Here is a 22,902-nt window from a genome sequence, read left to right on the forward strand (position 1 = left end):
CCGGCTGGCCAGGGAGCTACCCACATGGTGCAGCAGACCTCTCCTGTCTTGCCCACTGCTCCCCTCAGTAGTGTATTTCGGTCAATATGCCTGTTCTGTTCCCCACTCTGTCTCTGGTGAATCACCCTCCCCTGACACACACACACCTCTGGCCTGTACCCCAGCTCTTGTATGCATAAATAAATAAATCTTAAAAAAAAAAAAAAAGAATAAAAATTTAAAAAGAAAGTAATTTAATGTTAGAGAAGTCAAGTCATTTACAACAGCCTATTCAACAATAATTATTCTTTTTCATACCTTCCACAATCTACCAGGTATTTCATGCCAGGCACTTCATGTCTAATATTACACAGAAATCAAATGAGGGGGGCCTCCCTGGTGGTGTAAGGGTTAAGTCTCAGCACTACATCATTATGGCCTGAGTTTGATCCCCAGCCAGGGAGCTAACCTACATATGGTGCAGAAGACTTCTGTCTCACCCGTTGCTCCTCTTAGCAGTGTATTTCAGTGAATCCACCTGTTCTGCTCCCCACTCTGTCTCTGATGAATCCTCTCACCCCATGCACCTCTGGCCTACACCCCAGTTCCATGCTAAATACATAAATAAAAATTAAAAAATAAAAGAAACCAATTGAACCAAGTTATTTATAAAGCCAATTTCAATAATCCTTTCCAATTTTCTTCATGAGAATACCACCATTTAAATCAGAACAGTAGCCCTTCTCATAGTATATTCCTTAATTCTGACATAAAACAGGACTGTTTTTAATATATTTAAGTATTCTTAATAAAACTGCTATGACTCTCCAAATTTTGAAACTACGCTAATAAGCGTATTCCATACCTCCTAACATTACAATTTTGTAAACTTATTTTTTTTTAAAGATTTATTTATTTATACATACAAGAGCTGGGGTACAGGCTAGAGGCATGGGGGTAAAAGGATTCACCAGAGACAGAGTGGGGAAGAGAACAGGCAGACTGACCAAGTACACTACTGAGGGGAGCAATGGGCAAGACAGGAGAGGTCTGCTGCGCCATGTGGGTTGCTCCCTGGCTAGCCAGGGATCAAACTTATGCTACAGAGGCTACAGATTGCTTCATAGTGCGGTGCTTAACCCCCTGAGCCACCAGGGAGGCCCCACAATTTTGTAACCTTACTATCCATGCTTGTAAAGTAAGCAAATGCCTCAACTACATATCCACTAGAAAAAACAATCTACATTCTCTTTATGTTAATAATTTGGAAAACTTAGTCTTAAAATCATTTAAACACATTTAGTGGAAATCTTTGTGAAATGTGCTTTCTATAATATTCAACAATAGTTACCTTAATTTCTTGAACACTCAAGGTCATCATTAATAAAGTACTATACCACCCCTGGCTAGGCTAAACTTATGAGATTCATTCACTCAATGCAAAGTCTTTTCTTCAGACCTTACTCATACTGCACATGTGCACAATATTCTGCTCTAAATATTCAGTCCCAAATAGATTCCTCTTTATAACTTAACTGTACCATGTGTATTGGTCCTCTATTTTCCGATGTTTTTTAAATAGGGACCATACCATATACTTCAATTTTACTATAAAAGTAGTTTATCCTAAATTCATGTTTTATATGGATAGTCTGGTCTTCTTTACTTCAAGACAGAGGCACTTAGCCAAGCTTTATTTCAGTCACTTTAGTGATATAAATGCTATATAAATAATAAGTACCTCTTCCCAAGTATACTCTTCATTAGGTGACCTTTCACCTTCCATTGTAAAGGTTTTTCCAGTGCCAGTTTGGCCATATCTGTCAAGATTAACAAAGACATTAAAGAAAAAACAAATTTACGCATCTAAACCTGTTCACCAATTTGAAAAACAGTGTTTCACTCACGCAAAAATAGTGCAATTATAACCCATAATAACTTCATCCAGAATAGGACAAACAACACTTCGGTAAACATCAATTTGTTTAGTGGATGCTCCAAAAACCTAAAAAAAAAAAAAAAAAAAAAAAGTCTTTAGAAAAAATCCCTAAAATCTTATATAATGTATATAACTTTAATATTTTTGTTTTTAATACGTTCACTGACTCAAGCAATAGAAACCATCTGACAACTCAGAGTCCAATCAAGTTAAAATTGTATATTAGAACCAAGAAAAAATATGTATCCTAGGATGACTTTACATTAGTGGATAATAAAAACTTAAGAAGTAAATACCATATCAAAAGTGTATGTTTTCCGTGAGCTCTTGTCATTCAGTCCTCCAGTTCGGACACTAACTTCTTTTCGTGCGTGATCACATTCTACCACAGAGAGGGCGCTGGCCTTCCGCTCTGCCAAATTAAAAGGTCTACAAAAAGAAATACACAAAGTTATTCAAGGAGTCTTAATTATTAGGTTACTGATGACTTTTTCATTAACTATTTTACTTTAGACAAGAACAATGTGAGGTTTTGACTACATTGTTGGTGATAGGGCATAAAAGGGCAATAAATAAATACAACTAAGCCAAACAGAACTTTAAGAGTGTCAATTCCCTAATAAAGTTAGGGCTTTTTTTATTTTTAAATGTATAAAAACATTCCAATTCTGACAGTTTCTTGGAGCAGATGCTAGCAGAATTAAAAACTTATAAAAATACAACGCTTATTTTTCAGAATTCTATTTCCACTCTTCTCAGTATCTGATCAAGTTAAGAGTATGATATAGAAAAAACATGCCAAATTTTTGTTCAAAATACTAACTTGCTAGGGAATAACTGGAAACAAATTTAAAAAGCAGGTAAACATAATGACTGATCTGTTGCAGGCTATGTGTACCTGTACTCACTGTTCCAAATGCTTTACATGCATTAACTTATTTGTCCTCACACTGAAGTCCAGTGGGGAACAGAGACATAAAACAAATGAGTATAGAGAAGTGAAATTTAGAAAGAGTTATGTTAGACAGGGTGCTATGGGAACAAACAGTAAACATTTAATGTTTTATGTCTCGATCGGGGTGGCAGGAAGCAAGAGTGAAGGAAAGATTCTGGGGAAGAAACCTTTTAAGCTAAACTCTTCCTTAGTCATTTCTGCAGTGAGGTCTCTTGATCAAGTCTGTTTGGGTAATTAATGTCCTTTGGTCCTGTTTCCTCATTTAAAAAATGGGGCTAATAGTAGTACCAATATCACAATGTAGATAAAGAAATCTGTTTAATTTACTATTTCCCCAGTGCCTACTACTATACTTAGCACACAACAAGCACTCATCTGTTCAACTATATTACTTAATAAATGCTATTCTATGGGGAATGATGAGAAAGCTAAAAAGAAAAACAGTCCTCAGAATAGCATCCAAAAGATATTTATATAATCAACACAAATCTGGGCCAAAAGAGATATTTTTCTTCTTTTTTTTTTAAATTGAGGTAACAATTTATTGAGGTATGTACAGTTTCTCACCTAAGCTACTGTACATTTCACACCACACCATCAAATGTCCAATCAAGAGAGGAGTTATTTTTTTTTAAAACATAAACAGACCTCTTTTCTTTCTTTCTTTTTTTTTTTAAGATTTATTTATTTATACAAGAACCAGGATACAGGCCAGATGTGCGGGAAGGTGAGAGGACTCACAAGACCAGAGACAGAGTGGGGAACAGAACAGGCAGACTGACTGAAATACACTGCTGAGGGTAGCAGCGGGCAAGACAAGAGAGATCTGCTGCGCCACGTGAGCATCTCCCTGGCCAGCCCAGCCAGGAATCAAACCAGCGCTGTGGAGGCTGCAGACAGTTTCACGGGGCTGTGCTCAACCGCCTGCGCCTTGATCTGAGTTCACTTTTCCCATTGAGTAATATATATTATAGAAGAAAATGTCAAATACAAAATTATCTTTCCCTTCACTACTAGACAAATCATACCTCAACATCTTCTGGTAATGGCCCACTCCCTAGCGTATTTTTGACTGGTCAAAAGAACAAATTTGAGGGCCTCCCTGGTGGCGCAAGGGGTTGGGACACAGCCTATGGGGTGGTCCATAGCCACTGCAGCACAAGTTCGATCTCCAGTCAGGGAGCTACCCCCATGGGGCAGCAGACCTCTCCTGTCTTGCCTGCTGCTCCCCTCAGCAGTGTATTTCAGTCAATCCGCCTGTTCTGCTCCCCACTCTGTCTCTGATGAATCCTCTTACCCCCCACACCTCCGGCCTACACCCCAACTCTTGAATGCACAAATAAATCTTTAAAAAAAATAAAGACTTGAACTGTATGGGGATAATAAACATGAAGTTCAGGATAATGTTTAACTGGGCAGAGGGATGGGGAGAGATTCACTGACTGGAGTTACAGCTATAATGGCTGTCTCCTTTCTTATGTGGTTGATGACCATACAGGTGTTTATTATATTGTTCCTTATAAAATGTTTATAGGTCTGATCATTTTGTAACAATAAAAAAGAAAACTACAAAAATAAAATAATAAAAAAGGCAATCTGCCTTTAAATGATCAAAATAACCTAACAAATATTTGCATCTATTATATAGGCTGTTTATTTCATCTTCAAAACAAGTAACTGACAACAGACGCTCTAGAATGCAACTGGTAATTGGCTAGACTTAAGATATCACCAAACTTCCTCTCTCACAACTAGTTGAGAAAGCTACTACCTCTGATATCTACGATTCAAATCACCAAAATTGGGGATGCAATAACCAAACCTGTTGATACATTATTTAAGAAGACTTTTAACTTCACAATAAGTTTGGATTTACATAAGAGTTGCTAATAGCTGTCAAAACAACAGCAACAAAAACTGACACACAAAACACACATTAAACTGTGAAAGGCCTCTAAAAAGCTGAATAAATCAACCTCTGAGCATTAGTTTGTACAAGTATGTTCTTTCTTCTCTAGATCATTTTAAAACTGGGTAGTTATTCAAGTCAGTCGGGGAGAGTTGAATAACAACACCAACCCATCCCGAAAAAGCTGTCTCCCTTGGTACAGAAAAGACCAAGACACAGCACAATCAGACAGCTATCTATACTGCCTTAAATTATCTCCTTGACCTTTTAAAAACATAAACTCATTCTGACCTAACTTTCAAAATTTAAATACAGTGATGGTTAGCAGAATGTAAGTAAACTTTGCATCTGGGATCAAGAGAACAAAAAACTACGTTTTTAGAGGTGATGGAGATGAAGGTAATCTCAACACAAATAATAAAACATCCACAAAGCAGGTATACAGTCTTATTTCCAAATTAACAAGCTGCAAGGAGTGATCTATAGAAATGACAACTAAATCTTCGTCATCAGATTTTTTTTAAAAGAACACACTTTTCACTAAAGAAATTGTGATCAATTCTGAATAGCCGTTTAAACTATAAACTTCCCAAAAAAAGTCCTTTCTTCTGAAAAACACGCTCATTTACTCCGCACGGTAACCTGACATGGTTTTCTCGAACAGAACGCGGGGAGCTATGAAACACCAAGGTTTGCGTCTCCCCGAAATTGCAAAATTCCTATTCCGGGACCGCGCAGGGAAACCAACCAGCAGCGAAGCCCGGACGCCCCGGGCCCCGTCAGGCTCTGCCTACCTGCATCTCACCACCACCTGGATATTCTTCCCCTTCTCCTCTTTCTTCTTCGCGGAGGAATTCGGCTGGGACGCCATGACGGCGGCCGCCGACCACTCAGGCCTGGCCGCGGGCTCGGGCGCAGCGGGCGCGAGGGCTGGGCGGCCGGCGAGGTCCACCGCCCCTGCGGGCTGCAGGCGTGGCCGAAGGAAGCGGCGCGAGCAGGTCGGCGTCCCGCTCTCCACTGGGGGCACTGGCTAGCCCCGGCGTCAGCCCCGCACCCGCCGCAGCCCCCAAGGCACCGACGTCGTCTCTCCAGGAAGGCCCGGAAACCGAGCAACGATTCGGCGCCTCAATTTGAAAAAGGAGCCCGGACGCCCGGCCAATGGCAGCGCGGCCGCGCAAAGCACCATGGGACGGGTGTCGTCAGTAGAGCCCGACCCTCGGGGCGTGGCCCGCGGCGTAGCGACGAGCGGCGCTCGGCGCTCGGAGCTGCGGCGCTTAAAGCGGCCTTGCTCCAATTACGTGCAGACTCTGAGCTGTGTTACCTCATCTGCAAAATGGAAACGACAGCAACGTTTCCGAGAGTTACAGTGAGAATTAATGAGGTAGTGCGGGTAAGTAGCTTAGACTGGCACGCGTCAGCACGCAGGAAAGGTGGTCGTGATTACAGTTATTAGGAGATATTTGTAAGAAAGTGCCGCGGGAGCACACAGGCCAGAGGGCCAAAGCAGCCACTCTCTGAAAGCAGCATCCAGAATAGTCTTGAAGAATAATTAGGAAGCCTTGGAAGTGAGGCTACTGTGGGGCCGCCCTGATGGCGCAGGGAGTTAAGACGCAATCTATGAAGCAATCCACAGTCTCTGCAGCAAGAGTTCGATCCCCCGGCTCGCCAGGGAGCTACCCACATGGTGCGGCAGACCTCTCCTGGCTCACCTGCTGCTCCCCTCTGCAGTGTACTTAGGTCAGTCTGCCTGTTCTGTCCCCACTCTGTCTCTGATGAATCCTCTCTCTCTCACACACACACACACACCCACGTCTTGCCGGTCCTCCAGCTCTTGTATGCATAAATAAATCTTAAAAAAAAATAAAGTGAGGCTACTATGATACCAAGTCTTGATGAAAAAGACATTGAATTTCATTTTTAGGACTCTGGGTTTATACTTTAACTGATAAGAACTCTTCATTGCAAAATGACAACAAGCAAGATCAGATGGGCATTTTAGGACTACCTTTCTGCAAGGATTGATGTACATCCTGTAGCTTCCTGAGAAAGAGTACAGAGGAGGGAATACATTTCATGAGAATTTGCTTATCTAAAAATTTTATTCTACCCCGACACTGCATTTCTATATAAGTTGTATATTGCGTTCCAGATTCTAAGTATTTTTACTTCATTTTTTGGAGGTGTATCTTAGTTTTCTATTACTGCTCTAACAGTCACCACAAAGTCATAGTAGTTTGAAACAACAAAAATGTGTTCTTTTATAGTTCTGGAGAGCAAAAGTCTTAAATCATTTTCACTGGGTCAAAATCAAGGTGCTGGCAGGATCAGGCTCTCTAGTGTTTTTAGGAGAGAATCCATTTTATGTACCTCGCTGCTGGCATTCCTTGGCTTGTGGTTCATCCCTCCATTCTCTGCCTCCTCTTTTTCTGTGTCAAATTTCCTTTTGCCTCTCCTTATAAGAATACATATATTTAGGACCCACCTGGGTAATCCAGAATAATCTCGCCAGCTCAAAATCCTATGCTGAGAATAGAAAAAGCTACAAATACAGAAAGTAGATTCATGGCTACCAGGGTCTTGAGGTGATGGCTGATGGGGTTTATTTGGGGGATGATTAAAATGTTCTGGAATCAGATAGTTGTGATGGTTTTACAATCCACCTAACTGTGCCCTCTTTTCTTTAAGAGCTTTCAAATTTATTTATTTAAAGATTTTATTTATTTTTGCATAGAAGAACTGGGTATAGGGCAGAGGTGGTGTGTGACAGAGAATTCATCAGAGACAGAGTGGGGAGCAGAACAGGTGGATTTTTACTGAAATACACTGGTAAGGGAAGCAGCAGGCAAGACAGGAGGGGTCTGCTGTGCCATACCTGGATTAACTCCCTGGCTGGAGATGAAATTCAGGCCTTAGAGGTGATAGCACTGAGATCTAACCTCTAGGCCACTAGGGAGGCCCCTCTCTCTGTTCTTTCTTAAACAGTATTTTTCCCTTTAGGGGGCTGAAATTCTGTCATGATATCCTTAGTGTGCATCTATTTTTAACCTTTGGCGTGAGCATTTAGTAAATCCCTTATCTGGAAACCTATTTCCTTCAGTGCTAAGAAATATTTTAGAATTATTCATTGGACATTTTTACTCATATTTTTGCTCTTTCTGGAACTCATTTGTGGATAGTGGATTTCCATCATTTAGTGATTACCACTATCAATATGTTGATGTCCTTTCTAATTGCCTATATTTTAAGCAATTGGAATGACATGTGGTTTTGCATCCTGAATTTTTATTTAATATAACTGAACCATTATTCTAAGTCCTTAAAAATTATTCATAAGCATTTTTTAATTTCTTAAATATTAACTTTGGGATTACATTGTGTACACGTTCCACTCACCCTTCATCCAACCCCCTGTGCCAAACTCCGTCATCCACTCTCCCATATATTCATAAGCACTTTAATTGTATAATCTTTTAACACTCTTGAGCAACATCTATGAAATTCTTTAGTGAATAGCTGAGGAGTGCTTGACTTTAGTTTTCTTTTATTTTAACAATAACAAGAAAAATTTATTTTTTATTTTATACATTTTTTACATTTTTCATTTTTGTACAATGTATGTATTTGCATCTTGGTTATAGTCCCTGTAAAATTCCCACCCCCCTCGTTTTGATCCTTCTTCCTGCCTGTGGTGTGTCTCTGGTTTATAGTTGCTTGTTGATTTTGATTTTTACTTTATTATAGTCTTTTTTCCTGATCCCTATTTAGGTTTTCTAAATTCCTGCTATAAGTGAGACCATCTGGTATTTTTCTTTTTCTTTCTGGCTTATTTCACTGAGCATGATCCCTTCCAGCTCCATCCATGTTGCTGCGATTGATTGCTGAGTAATATTCCATTGTGTATGTGTACCACATCTTCTTCATCCATTGACTTTAGTTTTCTATTTCCATAGCTACCAGAATCATGTTAGGTTCTATTATTGTATGCTTGTGGGTATGAATACCAAGGAGAAAAAGCAGTATATCTGTGTGTACTTTATAAATTGAGGAAAAAACACAGTTCATGAACTGTTCATAAACCTATAAAAAATAGTTCCCAAATCCTTGTGTAATAAGTGCCCCAAGTCCAAGTTTTGGTTACAGTTATTAATATTCTAATAGTAAAACTTCAATAACAAAGATTAATTGGGAGAGAAAGGAAGAGGAAATATGCCAGACTCTCCTGTCCAAAACCTTTGTTATTGATCCTTTTGCTGTCTGGAGTCTTCCCCTCACCTGTTCTCATAAGTGACTCCCTGTTACCTTTTAAGTCACAACCTAAATGTCACTTTCTCAGAGAGACATTCCCCAAGAACTCTATCTAAAGTAGATTTTCAACCCCATGTATTACTTTCTCCACATAGCAAAAGAAGATGCAGAAGTTTCATTCTCTCTGCTGTTTTTTTTTTTTGGCCTACCACAGGACTCTTTCTAGACACCAAAGGCATCTAGGAGAATTAGTGTTCATACAACAAGAATTCAAAAAGAAAAAACAATGTTCACAATGTATAACTTTTAAGCTAGGCTATTAAGGGAGGATCATGAGAAAAGCCCTAAGCAAAACAGTAAGGAAGGAAAAGCAGATGATTGCCCATCCCCAACTTTCAAGTGCTAATTGAGAAAATTATTACTAGGACATTAGAGCAAAAAGGATGTAGGAGGGGAATCCCAAGAGGAATTGGGAAGAGAGTTCCTGAGAAGGGCCAAGGAAGCTAAATCTCCATTGACAGCTGCCTATGCAACCCAAACACTGAATCACAGGCTCTGACCTTTTGCTGAGCTCCTACCTAAAATGTCTCATACGCATGCTTCTGTTGTCAGCAGCCCAGGACATGCATCATCTCCCTTAATACAGATGGTGAGATCTTTACCACCACAGTTCACCCACAGGGACAGTAGCAATGACTGAAGGAAAGTCCCAGAGTTGTTAGTTGGTCGAAACTGGACAGCAGGAAAACTTACCGTGGATGCCCTACTATTATTTTAATCACACTATGTTACTTTATACAAGTATTAATTTACTTGTTTATCTCTCTCACTACAATGTAAACCCCACAAAACTAGAAACCTGATTGTTCTTTTTTCTGGTGTATCCTCAACATCTAAAGCAAGATCTGGGTCCATCTTTATTGATAAATCTAGAGTAATTTTACTGTGGAAAATGAATTATAGATTTTTATATTAATATTTCAGGTACTAACCATAAAGAAACTCAAACTTTAAGGAAAACAAGTATTCACTTAGGAAAACTTTTAACAAATAGATCTATAGTTAATAAATCAATTATCTATAGACATTTTTAAAAATTCATGTTGCTTTTTTATTACTATAAAGTATTTATACTATAAAGTGTATTTTATTACTATAGTACTGTACTTAAAACTTGCGTTATAAAACTTTTATCATGGAGAATTTCAAACAGATACGAAAGCAAAGAGAATAGTATAATAAATCTGCCAGACATCCACTACCAGCTTCAATAATTGTCATTTCTTGACCAGTTTTGTTTTATTTAGCTTACTCCCCCTCCCCATGAATTATTATTTCAGCACATATATATATTTAAAAAGCACAACAATTAACACACCAAGAAATTAACACAATTATATACAATCAATGTTTTCACTTTTCTGATTGTCTCATAAATATTTCTTTTTTACACACAATAGGTTTGTTCAAATTAGGATTCAAACAAGAACCAAACATATTTGGTAATATATTTCTCTTTTTGTGTTTTACTTTTTTAAAGATTTTGGAGATTGGAGAGTTAAAGATTTTGGAGATTTTAAAGATTTTTAAAGATTTTGGAGATTTTTAAAGATTGGAGTACAGCAAACAGAAATATAAAAAAATCATAAGTGTACAGCCCAGTCTATTTTCAAAAACTGAACACAGCCACATAAAACACATCCCAGAAGCCTCCCTTATTTTCCCTTTCAATCACTGCCGCTCCAAGAGCAACCACTAACCTGATTTCTAACACTACGTATTTTTGCCTGGTTTTTAACTTTATATGAATAGATTCTTACATAGTATGCTCTATTGGGCCTGGTTTCCTAAGACGCTTGAGTAAGAGTGTGACTCTGATATCTTGATTTTGGACTCTGGCCTTCATACTACAAGAATGAATTTGTTTTGTTAAACCACTTAGCTTGTGGTAACTTGTTATGTCAACTTGTTATGCAGGTCAGTTGGGACTAGACTAATATGGTGAAATTTTATCTTACATTAGGAGCATGTTTGGAACTTGTAAGACTGTAGGGAGAGCGGAAATTGGATGGACATTGGTACTATCCCTTTTCTTTGCTGTCTTCCTCCCACTCCAGCAAAAACTAGTTGAGGGCAGGACCTTTTTAATTCATGTTTGTGACCATATAGGGTTATATACCTATGCTCAGTAAACATGTTGAACATAACTTTAAATTTTATTTTGTTATTAATTTCTTAGATGTCCTTTCTCTTTAGTTATTAGCACAAAATTTTGAGCTGGTAGACTGAGAATTCAGGAGATTCTATTATATTTTGATTATTTAACAAGAAAATAGATTAGTTCAAAACATTGCTTTTCTAAATGTTAGCAATTTGCCAAATCTGCCTCTGGGTTTCTCCCCTCAATTCATTAGGAATACCTGAGTGAGCTCCATGGTACTCAATCTGGGCTAATGGAAGGAAACTATAGCACAGATGAACCAACATTTGGCTTCAGGTGTGTTTTAGAATACTCACATTTGAATATGTATCTAACACTTTCTTCAGTGACAAGGGAATGACTTGTCGTATTACTGTTTTCTGCTCTAAAGTAGGTGTCTAGGTGGTTCACATTTTATACTTGTGGGAAAGATTATATCCGGGATCTTCATCTTGCCCACTTTTTCTCATCTGGGCTCTGCTCAAATGTTACCTCATCACAGAGGCCTTTTCCTGACAATCCTATTTAAAATATCAATAGTCTCCTACTCCATTAGTTCCTATCCATTTAGCCTGCTCTTCATTTTTCCTTATAGCACTTTTCATCATTTATTTACTTGATTATTGCCTGTTTTCCCCACACAGCTAGAAAGTAAGTTCCGTGAAGACAGAACATCATTTTTGTATACTGCTATCTCCCTAGCACCTTTAATAACATTTGGCACATTAAATGTAATCAATAAATATTTGTCAAGTCAACAAAAGAATAAGAAAGTTTCACAGGCTCTGGACTCTGTCAGTGCTGGGTTCAAAATACAGCTTTACTTTTTTGTGCATTCATAGGTAAATTGCTTAATCTCTCTATTCCACTGTTTTGGCTTGTTTAGCTGTAGTAAGTAGAGAATATCCATTACAGGGGCGGGGTGGGTGGTTGTGAAAATTAAATAAGATCTGTGTACAATGTCAAACACATAGTAAATTCTCAAAATTGTTAGTTTCTTTCCACTTATTTCCTCTACTGAAACGATAATATCCTTTCTTATGCTAGTACACACACTCCAACCAGAGGGACATTTATCAAGAAGGTAATGAAATTTCAACTTCAGTGATGTTCACTTGGACAGGTCCCAGACAAGGGGTTGTAAGAAGGGAAGCATTTTTATGTATTTCTAATAGCTTAGGTGATCTCATAAGAAAAGGGTCCTGAATCTTCAAGTCTTTTTTTTTTTTATACATACAAGAGCTGGGTTGTAGGCCAGAGGTAGAATGTGTGTGTGTGTGAGAGGATTCACCAGAGACAGAGTGGGGAGCAGAACAGGCATATCTACTGAAATACACTGCTGAGGAGAGCTGTGCCATATGGTTCAGCTCTCTGGTGGGAGATTGAACTTGTGCTGCAGTGGCTGCAGAGAGGTTCATAGTGCTGAGACTTAACCCCTTGTGCCACAGGGGAGGCTCCCTGAATCTTCAAGTCTTGATTAATATATTGTAATTTTTCCCTAAATATTAATTACTTTGATTCCTACTTTCCTACTTTTGTATTCTTTTTTTTTTCTTTTGTATTCTTTTTTTTTTTTTTTTTTTTTTTTTATTGCTTCAGTCAATGAAAGGGAAACTTTATTGAGGGCCCAGCGTCAAGGGGCTTGGGCAGGAGTTGCCTGCAGGCAAAGGAAGGAAGGGTCTTATTTGACCTTCTTCTTGGGGCGCAGGTTGTTGGTATGGCCACACTTCTTCTTGCGGCAGTTGACAGCACGGGGGTGCAGACGAGCATAACACTTGCGGCAGATCATCTTGTCGCAGTTATACTTCTGGGCCAGCTGGCGGAGGGAAGGTTCAATGATGCCACCCCGAAGGCGCAGTACCAGGTGCAGGGTAGATTCTTTCTGAATATTGTAGTCTGAGAGAGTGCGACCATCTTCCAGCTGTTTGCCAGCAAAAATCAGACGCTGCTGGTCAGGTGGGATGCCCTCCTTGTCTTGGATTTTGGCTTTGACATTTTCAATGGTGTCACTAGGCTCGACCTCGAGGGTGATGGTCTTGCCCGTCAGGGTCTTCACAAAGATCTGCATTTCTGCGACTGCCGCGCGGCCGCCTCGTTGAAGAGAAAGAGGGCGGCCTTCTTTTGTATTCTTAATTTGTATTCTATTTAAGTGGTTCTCCAAAGTATGTTTCAGGTCCTTCAAAGCCTGAATCCATAGTAACCCCAATTCATGCATAGATTCCTAAGTGAGCATATATTCAAAAGTCTGTATAAACACTCAGATGAACTGCTCCAAGATGTTTGACTAGCCCACACTGGGTGTAATTTAAACATTCTTTTTTTTTTTTAAGATTTATGTATGTATGTATGTATGTATGTATGTATGTATGTATTTATTTATTTATACAAGCACTGGGTATAGTCAGAAGCGCGGAAGGGTGAGAGAATTCATCAGAGCCAAAGCGGGGAGCAGAGCAGACAGAAGGACCGAAGTACACTGCTGAGGGGAGCAGCGGGCGGCAGGAGAGGTCTGCACGCCCTGTGGGACTCTCGCCAGGGGCCGGTATCAAACCGAGCCCAGCGCTCAACCGCTGCACCACCAGGGATGGCCCGTAATTTAAACATTCTTATGATCACATATTTGCAGACACCACTGAAGGTATGTAGTAATTTTCACCTCATTGTTCATCCATCCAACATCCACTTGATTAAAAGATCCTCCTTCTGAATTCCCAGCTGAAGTGATAACACGAGTCAGAACACTGTTCTTGGCTGCAGTCTTTGGTCTGCCACACAGAAACCTAAAAGCACTTAAGCTAAGGAGTCACTATTCCTAATTGCACACTTCCTTCAAGAATCCCATAAAATAATGTAATGGAAAGTAAGATCCACAGCAACTATTCGGTTGTTCTCGGATGCAAAGTACCATAGTCATCAGGGAAAGTAAACTGACAATAGTATTACAGTCACAAACGGTTACATAGTAGTTATATAACTACAATAGTAGTAGTAGTAGTACTACTACTGTTACATAAACTGCAACGTACCCTGTATGTTACGTTGTAGTAAAAAGTTCTGGTTTCTATTGTGGATTTGAAAGTCCACGATAGCCTTGTTTTGCTTTGGCCTGTCCCACCTTCACCTCGGTTTTCGCAGGGCTGCTGGCTTTTCCAAGGTCCAGGCCTCCCTCTGGTGGACCCCGATTCTAACTTCACCCGCTGTGGCTGACGACCCCACCGCACTGTAGAGGGAGCCCGCGGGCCGCGGATCCGTTTTCAGTTGAGGCCGCAGCGCCGGCTGACCTTGTTCCAACACCTGCGAGGGCCGGGCCCCCAGCCCGCGGGGACGCGGCCGCAAACATGGCCCCTGCGTCCTCCGAGCGCGCGTGAGGTCCTGCGCGCGCGCGCGCGCACACACACACACACACACACACACACACACACTCACACACACACACACTCACACACCCCACCCCACCCCCACCCCCACCCCCAGGTGCACACCTCCGCCTCCCAGGTGCGCCCGAGTGACCCGGACCGGACCCTCCCCGCCTTGGAAGGCCGGGCGGCCGGGCTGCCGCAGCTCCCGGCCAAAGCCCGTCAGACCCCGCGCTGAGCCCGGGCCGCGGCCCCCGCCATCCCGCCCCCTCCGGCCGCCGGGGCGCTCTCCTGGGCGGCGCGGCGCGAGGGACTGAGCATGCGCGGCGCCCGGGCCGCCTCCCCGCGTCAGGAGGAAGCGTCCGCTGCGCTCCCGGCGGCTGCGCTGGGGTATGCGGTACCGGCTCGCGTGGCTGCTGCACCCGGCGCTGCCCAGCACCTTCCGCTCCCTCCGCGGCTCCTGCCCGCCGCAGCGCCTCCGCGGGTAAGCGCGCCCGGCGCCTCGCGGCCCGCGGGTCACGGCGGCCGCGCTCGGGCTGCAAAGTGGTGATTCAGCACTTGAAGCCGCCCCTCGCGCCGCCCGTCGGGGACGGCGCCCCGAGGCCGCGCGGGGCCTGGAAGGGCGGCTGGAGGGCCCGGCCGGGAGGCGAGGGCGGTCGGGGCTGTGACCTCGGGTCACGGGGCGTGTGTCACAAGTGCGGGCGGCGCGGGAGCGGGGTCACCCCGGGGAGCCTGCGGGGAGCGGACCGCGAGCCCCGGGCCGGCTGTCTCCGGCCATGGGGTGAATGAGGGAATCCCAGTCCGGGGAGACCGCTTCTCGCCCTCCTCTCCCGCCTCCCCGGCTTTTTCCTGCGGGGACTGAGTTCCCAGCACTGTCTGGAAATGTCTGCTTTGGAAACGTAAAGTTTTCCTGCCTCTGCCTGAGTGACTAGACGGCTGTTGGGTTTCCTGCCCGGGAGAATTCGGGAGCCGAAAGACACTTGGTGTCCGTCACGGTGCCTCCATGTACACCCGAGAAGGCGGAGGCCCAGAGAGATTGTGTAATTTCCCCACAATTGCAGAGATTGTGGCAAAAACCAGGAGCGGGAAGCGGGGCTTTTATTTATAATTTATTGCCATCCGGTGGCGTTCTCGCTCAGTGTTGCCGCTCTGTGTGTACTGAAAATTTTCAACCTTGTTGCAAAAGCTGAGTACTCTTTCTTTACTTTGAGTAGGAAGGAATTGGCAAAGGTGGGCAGTATTGTCTCGCTCTACTTACTTTATTTGAACCCTTTCTCTGAGTTGTTGTTTTTTTTTTTTTTTAAGATTTATTTATGCATACAAAAGCTGGGGTACAGGCCAGAAATGGGAGGAGTGAGAGGATTACCCAGGGACAGAGTGGGGAACAGAATACGCAGATCGACTGAAGTACACTGCTGAGGGGAGCAGGGGGCGAGTTAGGAGAGATCTGCTGCGCCATGTGTTTAGCTGGCTGGCGGGGGATCGAACTCGTGCTGCAGCGGCTGTGGATTGCTTCATAGTGCGGTGCTTAACCCCTTGCCCAACAGGGAGGCTCCCTTCCTCTGGTTTTGATTAAATCTAAGATCTGCCAAGTACAGGGGACTGTGATAGGACCCCCCCCCCCGGAAATATGTGTTCTTCTTTCCAAGGAACTTTGACTTTGTTGGAGGGGATTAAGATACCACGAGAGTATAGCCAGCTGAAAAGATGTTTGACCAGGGCCAGAGATGACCAGTGGGCAGTGTTTACTTTAGAAACACGGTTGAGCGCTGGGTTGCGAGGCAGCCCGCAGCCTCTGCAGCGCCAGTTCCATCCCCGGACAGGGGCGAGGGTCCCACAAAAAAAAAAAAAAAAAAAAAAAAAGGGTAGAAACACATTGTGGGGCAGAGATAGAGGAGGGTGTCTGGGAGGGTGGGCAGGGATAGAGGTAGTTAAGTCTAGGTGTGCAGGTAATCTGTACTGGGGGGACAGGGAGCACATTAGTCGAGTTGGGTCACTGGTGAATTTCCATTGGGAGGAATTAGGCAAAAACAAGTCCTGCAGTATTATAAAAGTAGAATAATAATAGCCTGGGCCCTGAATTTTAGTTGGACTTTTCCTCTGTGAATAGTAGGGAATCATTAAGAATTTGGGGGCTGGGGAATGAGCTGATGAAACTGGTAGATTTGGATATTAGTTTGGTGACTGTACTGAATGTAAAAGAGCAGCTGGAGAGAGACCTGAGGCAGAGAAACAGGTTGGGACTTAGTCTTTACTATATGAACTAGGATGGTGGGTTATAGTACTAAGAAGGCCAAAAACAAATGAAGAATCTTTGGAACTTGTTTTCCCTCCTTTCTTTCCCACTACACCACAGAATCCTCTATAAAATGTCAAAAGATCAATGCACTTTTTTCTTAATTCATGTTGATAGGCAAGATTTATTGCTACCAGATTGATTGTTTTCAGTGTGTGGCATTTGTGATTTTTAGAGAAAGCATCAATTTTAACAGTTTCATACAACTAAAAGATTTGCATGTCCTATGTACAATTCTACTTGCTCTATGGTTTCTCCCACTGTTCTTCATTGATGAAGCAATGGCAGGTTGAACAGAGCTTTAGGATAAAGTTGCTCTCAGAGAGGGAAATTCAGGAAATTCAAAGCATGATGAATGTGATCAGCATTTAGAAAACTCTACCCTAAAAATTATTGACTGCAGCTATTAGGGAAAATGTAGATCTAATTTAAGGGACCAGGGCATAGTTTTAGGAAGGAGAGTACTAACGTCTGAAACTACCACACATACTCAAATCTTGAGGAAAGTGATCAACCCTATCGTACATAGTAGGAAGAATGTGTTTAACATGTATGGTCATATTTGATAGAAGAGTTGAAATTTAACCCATTACTGTCTCATGCGAGAGCTTGAGCTCTGAACTCTTAACAGTGTTTGGGCATTTCTTTGCTCTTGAGAAAGTAATGGTCATAAAGCATTTGTATAAGATCAGTTCATTTTAAAAAGCAGCCTCATTGTCCCCTTTTCAGACCATATTGGATAAATTGGACCTATATGTAACTTTCTGAGCTATAGGGGGAACTTGGAGGTAATAGATCAGTTCCTGGCAACCAAAACCCCCAAGCATCAGTCATCTCACTTTGCAGGCAGCTCTACTTTGCATTTCTCTGTTCTCTAGGCTTAGGAAACAGTGGTATACCAGGTGGGACTATTAAGAATCAAACTTTTAAACTACTTTTAACCAGAAAAAGTGCTTTTTAATGTCTAAAGGGACAGGATACCCTTGAGTGTTTTTAATTAGCATTGACCCAGTCCACACATAGTACAAAGTTATTCTGCCTGTATGCCTTGGAATTTTGGCTTGGGGACAATATCAAGTTCACTGCTAAAAGTCCAGTTTTATCCTTTACCAAACAGTTCACCACTTTTACCCACCCTGCCTTTTTGTTATTGTTTTTTTTAAAAAAAGATTTATTTATGTATACAAGAACTGGGGTACAGGCCAGACATGGGGGGGGGGTGAGAGAACTCACCAGAGACAGAGTGGGGAGCAGAACAGGCAGATTGACTGAAATACACTGCTGAGAGGAGCAGTAGGTGAGTCAGGAGAGGTCTGCTGCACCATGTGGGTAGCTCCTTGGCTGGGGCTCAAACTCATGCTGCTGTGGCTGCAGATAGCTTCATAGGTTGTATCTTAACCCCTTGCACCACCAGAGAGGCCCTCACCCTGTCTTTGGTATATGTTCTCATAAGAATTGTTCCCCTGTTGGTATTTTAGATCTCCTAAACATGAACCCGATCAGCCTGCCTGTCAGCTAAGGTGACAGGACTAAAGTACTCTTGTTCCATAGTGATAGATTCTCTACGTATGTTGGCTTCTGGAGCCCCTGGTAGGGTGTTTCCAGTTGAATTGTTTTATGGTCTCTGTCTGTTCATTCAGCCATTATTTGAATGTCTGCTGTGTAGTGATCACTTACTGTGCTCAGCATTGTGAGGAATACAAAAGAGTCAGTGGTCATTTCTGTCCTCAAGGAACTTTCAATCAAATAGTGGGTAGTTTCACTCTTTTACAACCTCTGACCATTTACTAAGCATCTCCACTTTTGTGTTCTGTTGTGTCTTTTAAATTATTAAAAAAAAATAATAATGTTTTATAACCATACTTTCTTCTTTGAAAAGTGGAACTTGTAAGTTCGTGCAGAGTTAAAGCTAGAAAGTCTTTTATTCCCTCCAAAGAACTATAGTTTCCCCTTGCCTACTAAAAGTGGGTAACTTAAAAAAAAAAAAAGGTAGGACTTTACTGCTCACTAAGTAGGAGGTATCACATTCTGCCTGTCATGTTTATCATATGAATGAATGAATGGTTTCCCTTCAAACCCAGTTTTCTCTGTTGATTTTCCTAGTTTGGTGTATGTCAGTATCATTTTTTTCATTTTGCCTGGAAATTGGAGTAATCTTTGAATCTCCCTCTTTTCCCTAACTGCCAGGTCCCAAGATCAAACTATTTTGTGTCTCCCATCCCAAAGTTTGTTGGAGTAAACTTGATCTTCCTCACCTTTGTAGTTCAGAGCATAATCATTATCCCCAACATCGCACATCTACAAGTTTCATAGCTGAATTTTTTTAGCATCTTATCATCCTACTAATTGACCCTTATCAGATTAATCCTATTATTACACTACTTTCCCCCTGCCTTTGTCTTGGTTAGACATCACCTACTTTTCTGCACTATTTTAAGATCAAATTCAGACTTGCTGACCTGGCATTTAAGTGTATCGTAGGTTGACTCTACCTTAACTTCTCAACATAACTTTAATTTTCCCTGACCAGACTCACCAATTTATTGTCTCTTGTTCATGCTTTGTTCATTTCCAATTTTAGAATGCCCTTTTCATTTCTTTTTTTTAAAGATTTATTTATTTATGCATATAAGAACTGGGGTGCAGAGTAGAGGTGCAGGGGGTGAGAGAGGATTCACCAGAGACAGAATGGGGAGCAGAACAGGCAGATCTACTGAAATACACTGCTGAGGAGAGCAGCAGGCAAGACAGGAAAGGTCTGCTGTGCCATGTGGGTTACCTCCCTGGCTGGCCAGGGATCAAACACGTGCTTCAGTGACATGATAGCTCTGAGATCAAACATGTGCTTCAGTGACGTGATAGCTTCAGTGACGTGATAACCTCCCTCTGTGCCACAGGGAGGCCCCGGTTTAAAGTTAAAGACAAAGTTCGTATAATAGCAAGAAGAAAGGTCCTTTGGGATCTAGCCTCTCACCACATTTCTGATCAGGTTCAAAATAATCACTCTCACTTCTTTGTAGTCATACTAGTCTCCTTGCTTGACTTGTGCTTTGTCAGATTATTTTCAGTTTTTCCCTCTCCTTCAAATGCTCTTTTACTAGTGAGATCAGGAGTGCTTCACAGAGAACATAGGATTAGAGTAAATGTCTTTGAAAGAAATATAAAATTTGAATGAACAGGCTATCACCTTGCCCCAGATCTTAGGGGCATGATGGCAGTGCTGGTGCAATGCCAAACCAAGGACATTTGCACTCCATTGACTTGCTGCTTGGAATTATATTGCTACCACAGCAAGCCTGGCACTCTCCCAATCCCTTCTCAAGCTGCTACTTGTGACAAGGGGCCCATCGTTCTGCCCGAGCTGTTGCTTGTGGTAGGGAGTTCCTGAGACTCCATTGGGCTGGAAATTTCCCTCTAGCCAAGTGGATGCTGGCAGCCCTTCTTTTCTGGGGCAGGAGCATTGGACAGAACAAGCATAAACAACAAAGCAAAGCAGGCAATGGAAACCACTTCCTGGGACCGTGAGAAAAAAATTGGATGAACAGAGAAGAAGAGAGATAAGTATTTTAGGTAAAAGAAGTGGTACTAGTGAAGACTCAGAAGTCGGGAATCTTGTACTATAATCAAGAGGGGAGATTTTATCATATAAAAGCACAGAACCTCATATCTTTTGACCAGTAGAACGACATATGAAAGCTGTGTTTATAGAGGATTACTTTGGTTGTTGAAAGCACAGGTAGAGATTGAAGGATAAAGAAGTAGGGCAAATAATAAGGAAAAGAGTGTCTGTAGAAGATAAAGTATGAAAGAGGAGTCAGAACTGTGGTTGGTATAGTGGGAGTTGGAGGAGTCAAAGAGATCTAAAGTCTTGGGCCTCACTGACTTTGAGTTTTAGTGTGGAGATGAGCCTAGACAAGGAGGGGCCACAGTGTAGGGAAATCTCTTGTGGGGAGGTTCACCTTCAGGCGGGAGGAAGTACAGCTAGGGAAGTTGTTGTTCCTGCCTGGTGGGTGGCTGGTGTTCTAAAGGAATGCCAAGAGAACTGTTGGTCAGGTACAGTGGTAGGACAGTGACACAGTCTTTTGGGCACTTCAGAGCTGGCTCAGGAAATTGGATGACTTGGAGGGATCTCTCAGGGCAAATGAAAAGACTGAGCAAACCTTAAATGCCCAGAAAGGGAACCAGAATGATAATCAAGTCTGTAGCTCTAGGGAAGTGTTCACTTGAAAGATCAGAACCAGGTTGGAGTCTTGTACTACCACTGGAGTTAATTAAATTTCCTCTGCTCAAATATAGGAAGGGGGGGGGGCCTTCCTGGTGGCACAGGGGTTAAAGACAGCCCTATCAAGCTATTGTCAGCCACTGCAGCATGAGTTTGATTCCCCAGTTTGATTCCCCTGCTGGTCAGGGAGGTGACCCACATGGCACAGCAGACCTCTCGCCTGCTGCTCCGCTCAGCAGTGTATTTCAGTAGATCTGCCTATTCTGCTCCCCACTCTGTCTCTGGTGAATACACACACACACACACACACACACACACACACACACACACTCTCTCTCTCTCTCTCTCTCTCTCTCTCTCTCTTTCTCTCTCTCTCTCTCTCTCTCTTCTGGCCTACACCCCAGCTCTTGCATAAATAAATAAATCTCAAAAAAAAAAAAAAAAAAAACCTGCAGGTTTAAAAGGACCCAGACATTAAAAACAAAACAAAACAAAAAACATAGGAAATGGGTCCAGAGCCTCCAACAAGGCTAAGCAGCAACCACTGATGCTGCTGAAGTTAGCCATAAAAAGTTTAGTTTTATGTGAATGTTTATTATGTTATAAATTGTATTTCATAGCTTTCCATATGTTGTCTTGTTTTATGACCACATTAATTCTGAGAGAGTGGTATTAGGTTATCTTCTTTTTTTTAAGGTAAAGAAATTGAGGCTCAAAGAGGTTAGCTTGCTAAAGGATATACAGCTAATAAGTGTCTTAGCCAGATAAGAATTCTGGAGAGGGCCCATCCAAGAACCTCAGGGGTTAGCCAATATAAGCTGTGATGAATAGGGAGTCTTAAAAACAGAGTGGTTGTTGCACTTAAATTTGTAATTATTTATATGGGAAAATATATGTATGTATATAATACCGTTTCTAAAAGGAGATACCTTGAAAATGTATTTATCTTTGGAGGGTGCAATCTAGGTAATTTGTATTTCCTTTATACTTTGAAAATAACCCTTTGTATACAACCAGAATAACTTTTTTTCGTTATATGGGTGATTATTAAAAAAAAGAAATAAAAAGTGCTTCAACTCCCAAATTTGAGAACTTTCTTGTTTAATGGTCTGGGATGAGGGTGGTGGGAGAGGGAACCATAAAATAATTTGTGTCTTTATTCTTAGGAAAGCCTTTGATATACTTTTCCCCCCTACCTTTTCTTACCTTTGGTCTAGTAACATAAAATTTTTAAAATATCATCTTTAATGTATAGACATCCTTTTATGTTAGCATTTTTCTTTTTTGATGGAGGATGGGGAGTCTGACTACCTGTGTATTTTTAGTTAAAAAAACCTTAATTTTTGACTAATCTTATACTTACAGAAAAGTTGTAATAATGCACTTCTATCCATAGTGATAATGTAATTACCAACAACAAGTCATTAGTATTTTTGTGATGCTGCTGGGATTTTGGAACCACAGTGAGTGGACTGCTACTTGCTTTTTGTGTGACCTGGTGCCCTTAGCTTCCCTCTTCAAGCCTGTTTTCTCATCAGTAACATGGGTATATTAGTAGTATCTACCCCACAGGTTTGTAGTGAGAATTAAACAAGAAATGCATGTAATGTATATGTTTAATCATATGTTGTGTTCAGTGAATGTGGACAGTAACAGCAATGCCACCATAACTATGAAGACAAGAAAGTATTATGTATATATCATATATCCAGTTATGGATGGAACAGCTGGCTGTAATTTCAAAGTTGTATGCCAGTCAGCTAGATGGAGCTTGAAAGGTAGCTTTTCTTAAAGTCTGTAT

General features: G+C 41.7%; 3 protein-coding genes across 9 annotated transcripts in view; 1 reads left to right on the forward strand and 2 right to left on the reverse strand.

The window, feature by feature from the left end:
- Positions 1 to 14,341, reverse strand: part of KIF11 (kinesin family member 11) — a 46,654-nt gene extending 32,313 nt beyond the window's left edge. Inside the window, exons 1-4 of one of the 2 annotated variants that reach the window (XM_037497225.2) lie at positions 5,577 to 5,719; positions 2,215 to 2,347; positions 1,887 to 1,984; positions 1,721 to 1,799 (exon numbers count right to left, since the gene is read on the reverse strand). In XM_037497225.2, coding sequence (XP_037353122.1) covers positions 1,721 to 1,799; positions 1,887 to 1,984; positions 2,215 to 2,347; positions 5,577 to 5,653 — 387 coding nt within the window. In that variant the 5' untranslated portion in view covers positions 5,654 to 5,719. Of the gene's footprint in view, positions 1 to 1,720; positions 1,800 to 1,886; positions 1,985 to 2,214; positions 2,348 to 5,576; positions 5,720 to 14,253 lie in introns of those variants that run through there. The other variant, XM_037497226.2, reaches the window with a different exon arrangement.
- Positions 6,052 to 22,902, forward strand: part of IDE (insulin degrading enzyme) — an 82,401-nt gene continuing 65,550 nt past the window's right edge. For 3 of the 6 annotated variants that reach the window (XM_037497227.2, XM_054690557.1, XM_037497233.2), the window contains exon 1: positions 14,950 to 15,067. In XM_037497227.2, the coding sequence (XP_037353124.1) occupies positions 14,976 to 15,067 (92 nt within the window). In that variant the 5' untranslated portion in view covers positions 14,950 to 14,975. Of the gene's footprint in view, positions 6,173 to 14,924; positions 15,068 to 15,580; positions 15,814 to 22,902 lie in introns of those variants that run through there. The other 3 variants (XM_037497230.2, XM_037497228.2, XM_037497229.2) reach the window with 3 other exon arrangements.
- LOC119234350 (ubiquitin-60S ribosomal protein L40) lies at positions 12,790 to 13,329 on the reverse strand. Its single transcript, XM_037497234.2, has one exon. The coding sequence runs from the start codon at positions 13,293 to 13,295 to the stop codon at positions 12,909 to 12,911; it is 387 nt and encodes a 128-aa protein (XP_037353131.1). The 5' UTR covers positions 13,296 to 13,329; the 3' UTR covers positions 12,790 to 12,908.

Source organism: Talpa occidentalis, unplaced genomic scaffold, assembly GCF_014898055.3.
Source record: "Talpa occidentalis isolate TD23 unplaced genomic scaffold, MPIMG_talOcc4v2.1 talOcc4.8, whole genome shotgun sequence".
Classification (NCBI taxonomy): Eukaryota; Metazoa; Chordata; class Mammalia; order Eulipotyphla; family Talpidae; genus Talpa; species Talpa occidentalis.

Bases quoted from the DNA above. Each gene is read 5' to 3' on its own strand.
- LOC119234350 (XM_037497234.2), bottom strand. From the start codon at position 13,295: ATGCAGATCTTTGTGAAGACCCTGACGGGCAAGACCATCACCCTCGAG.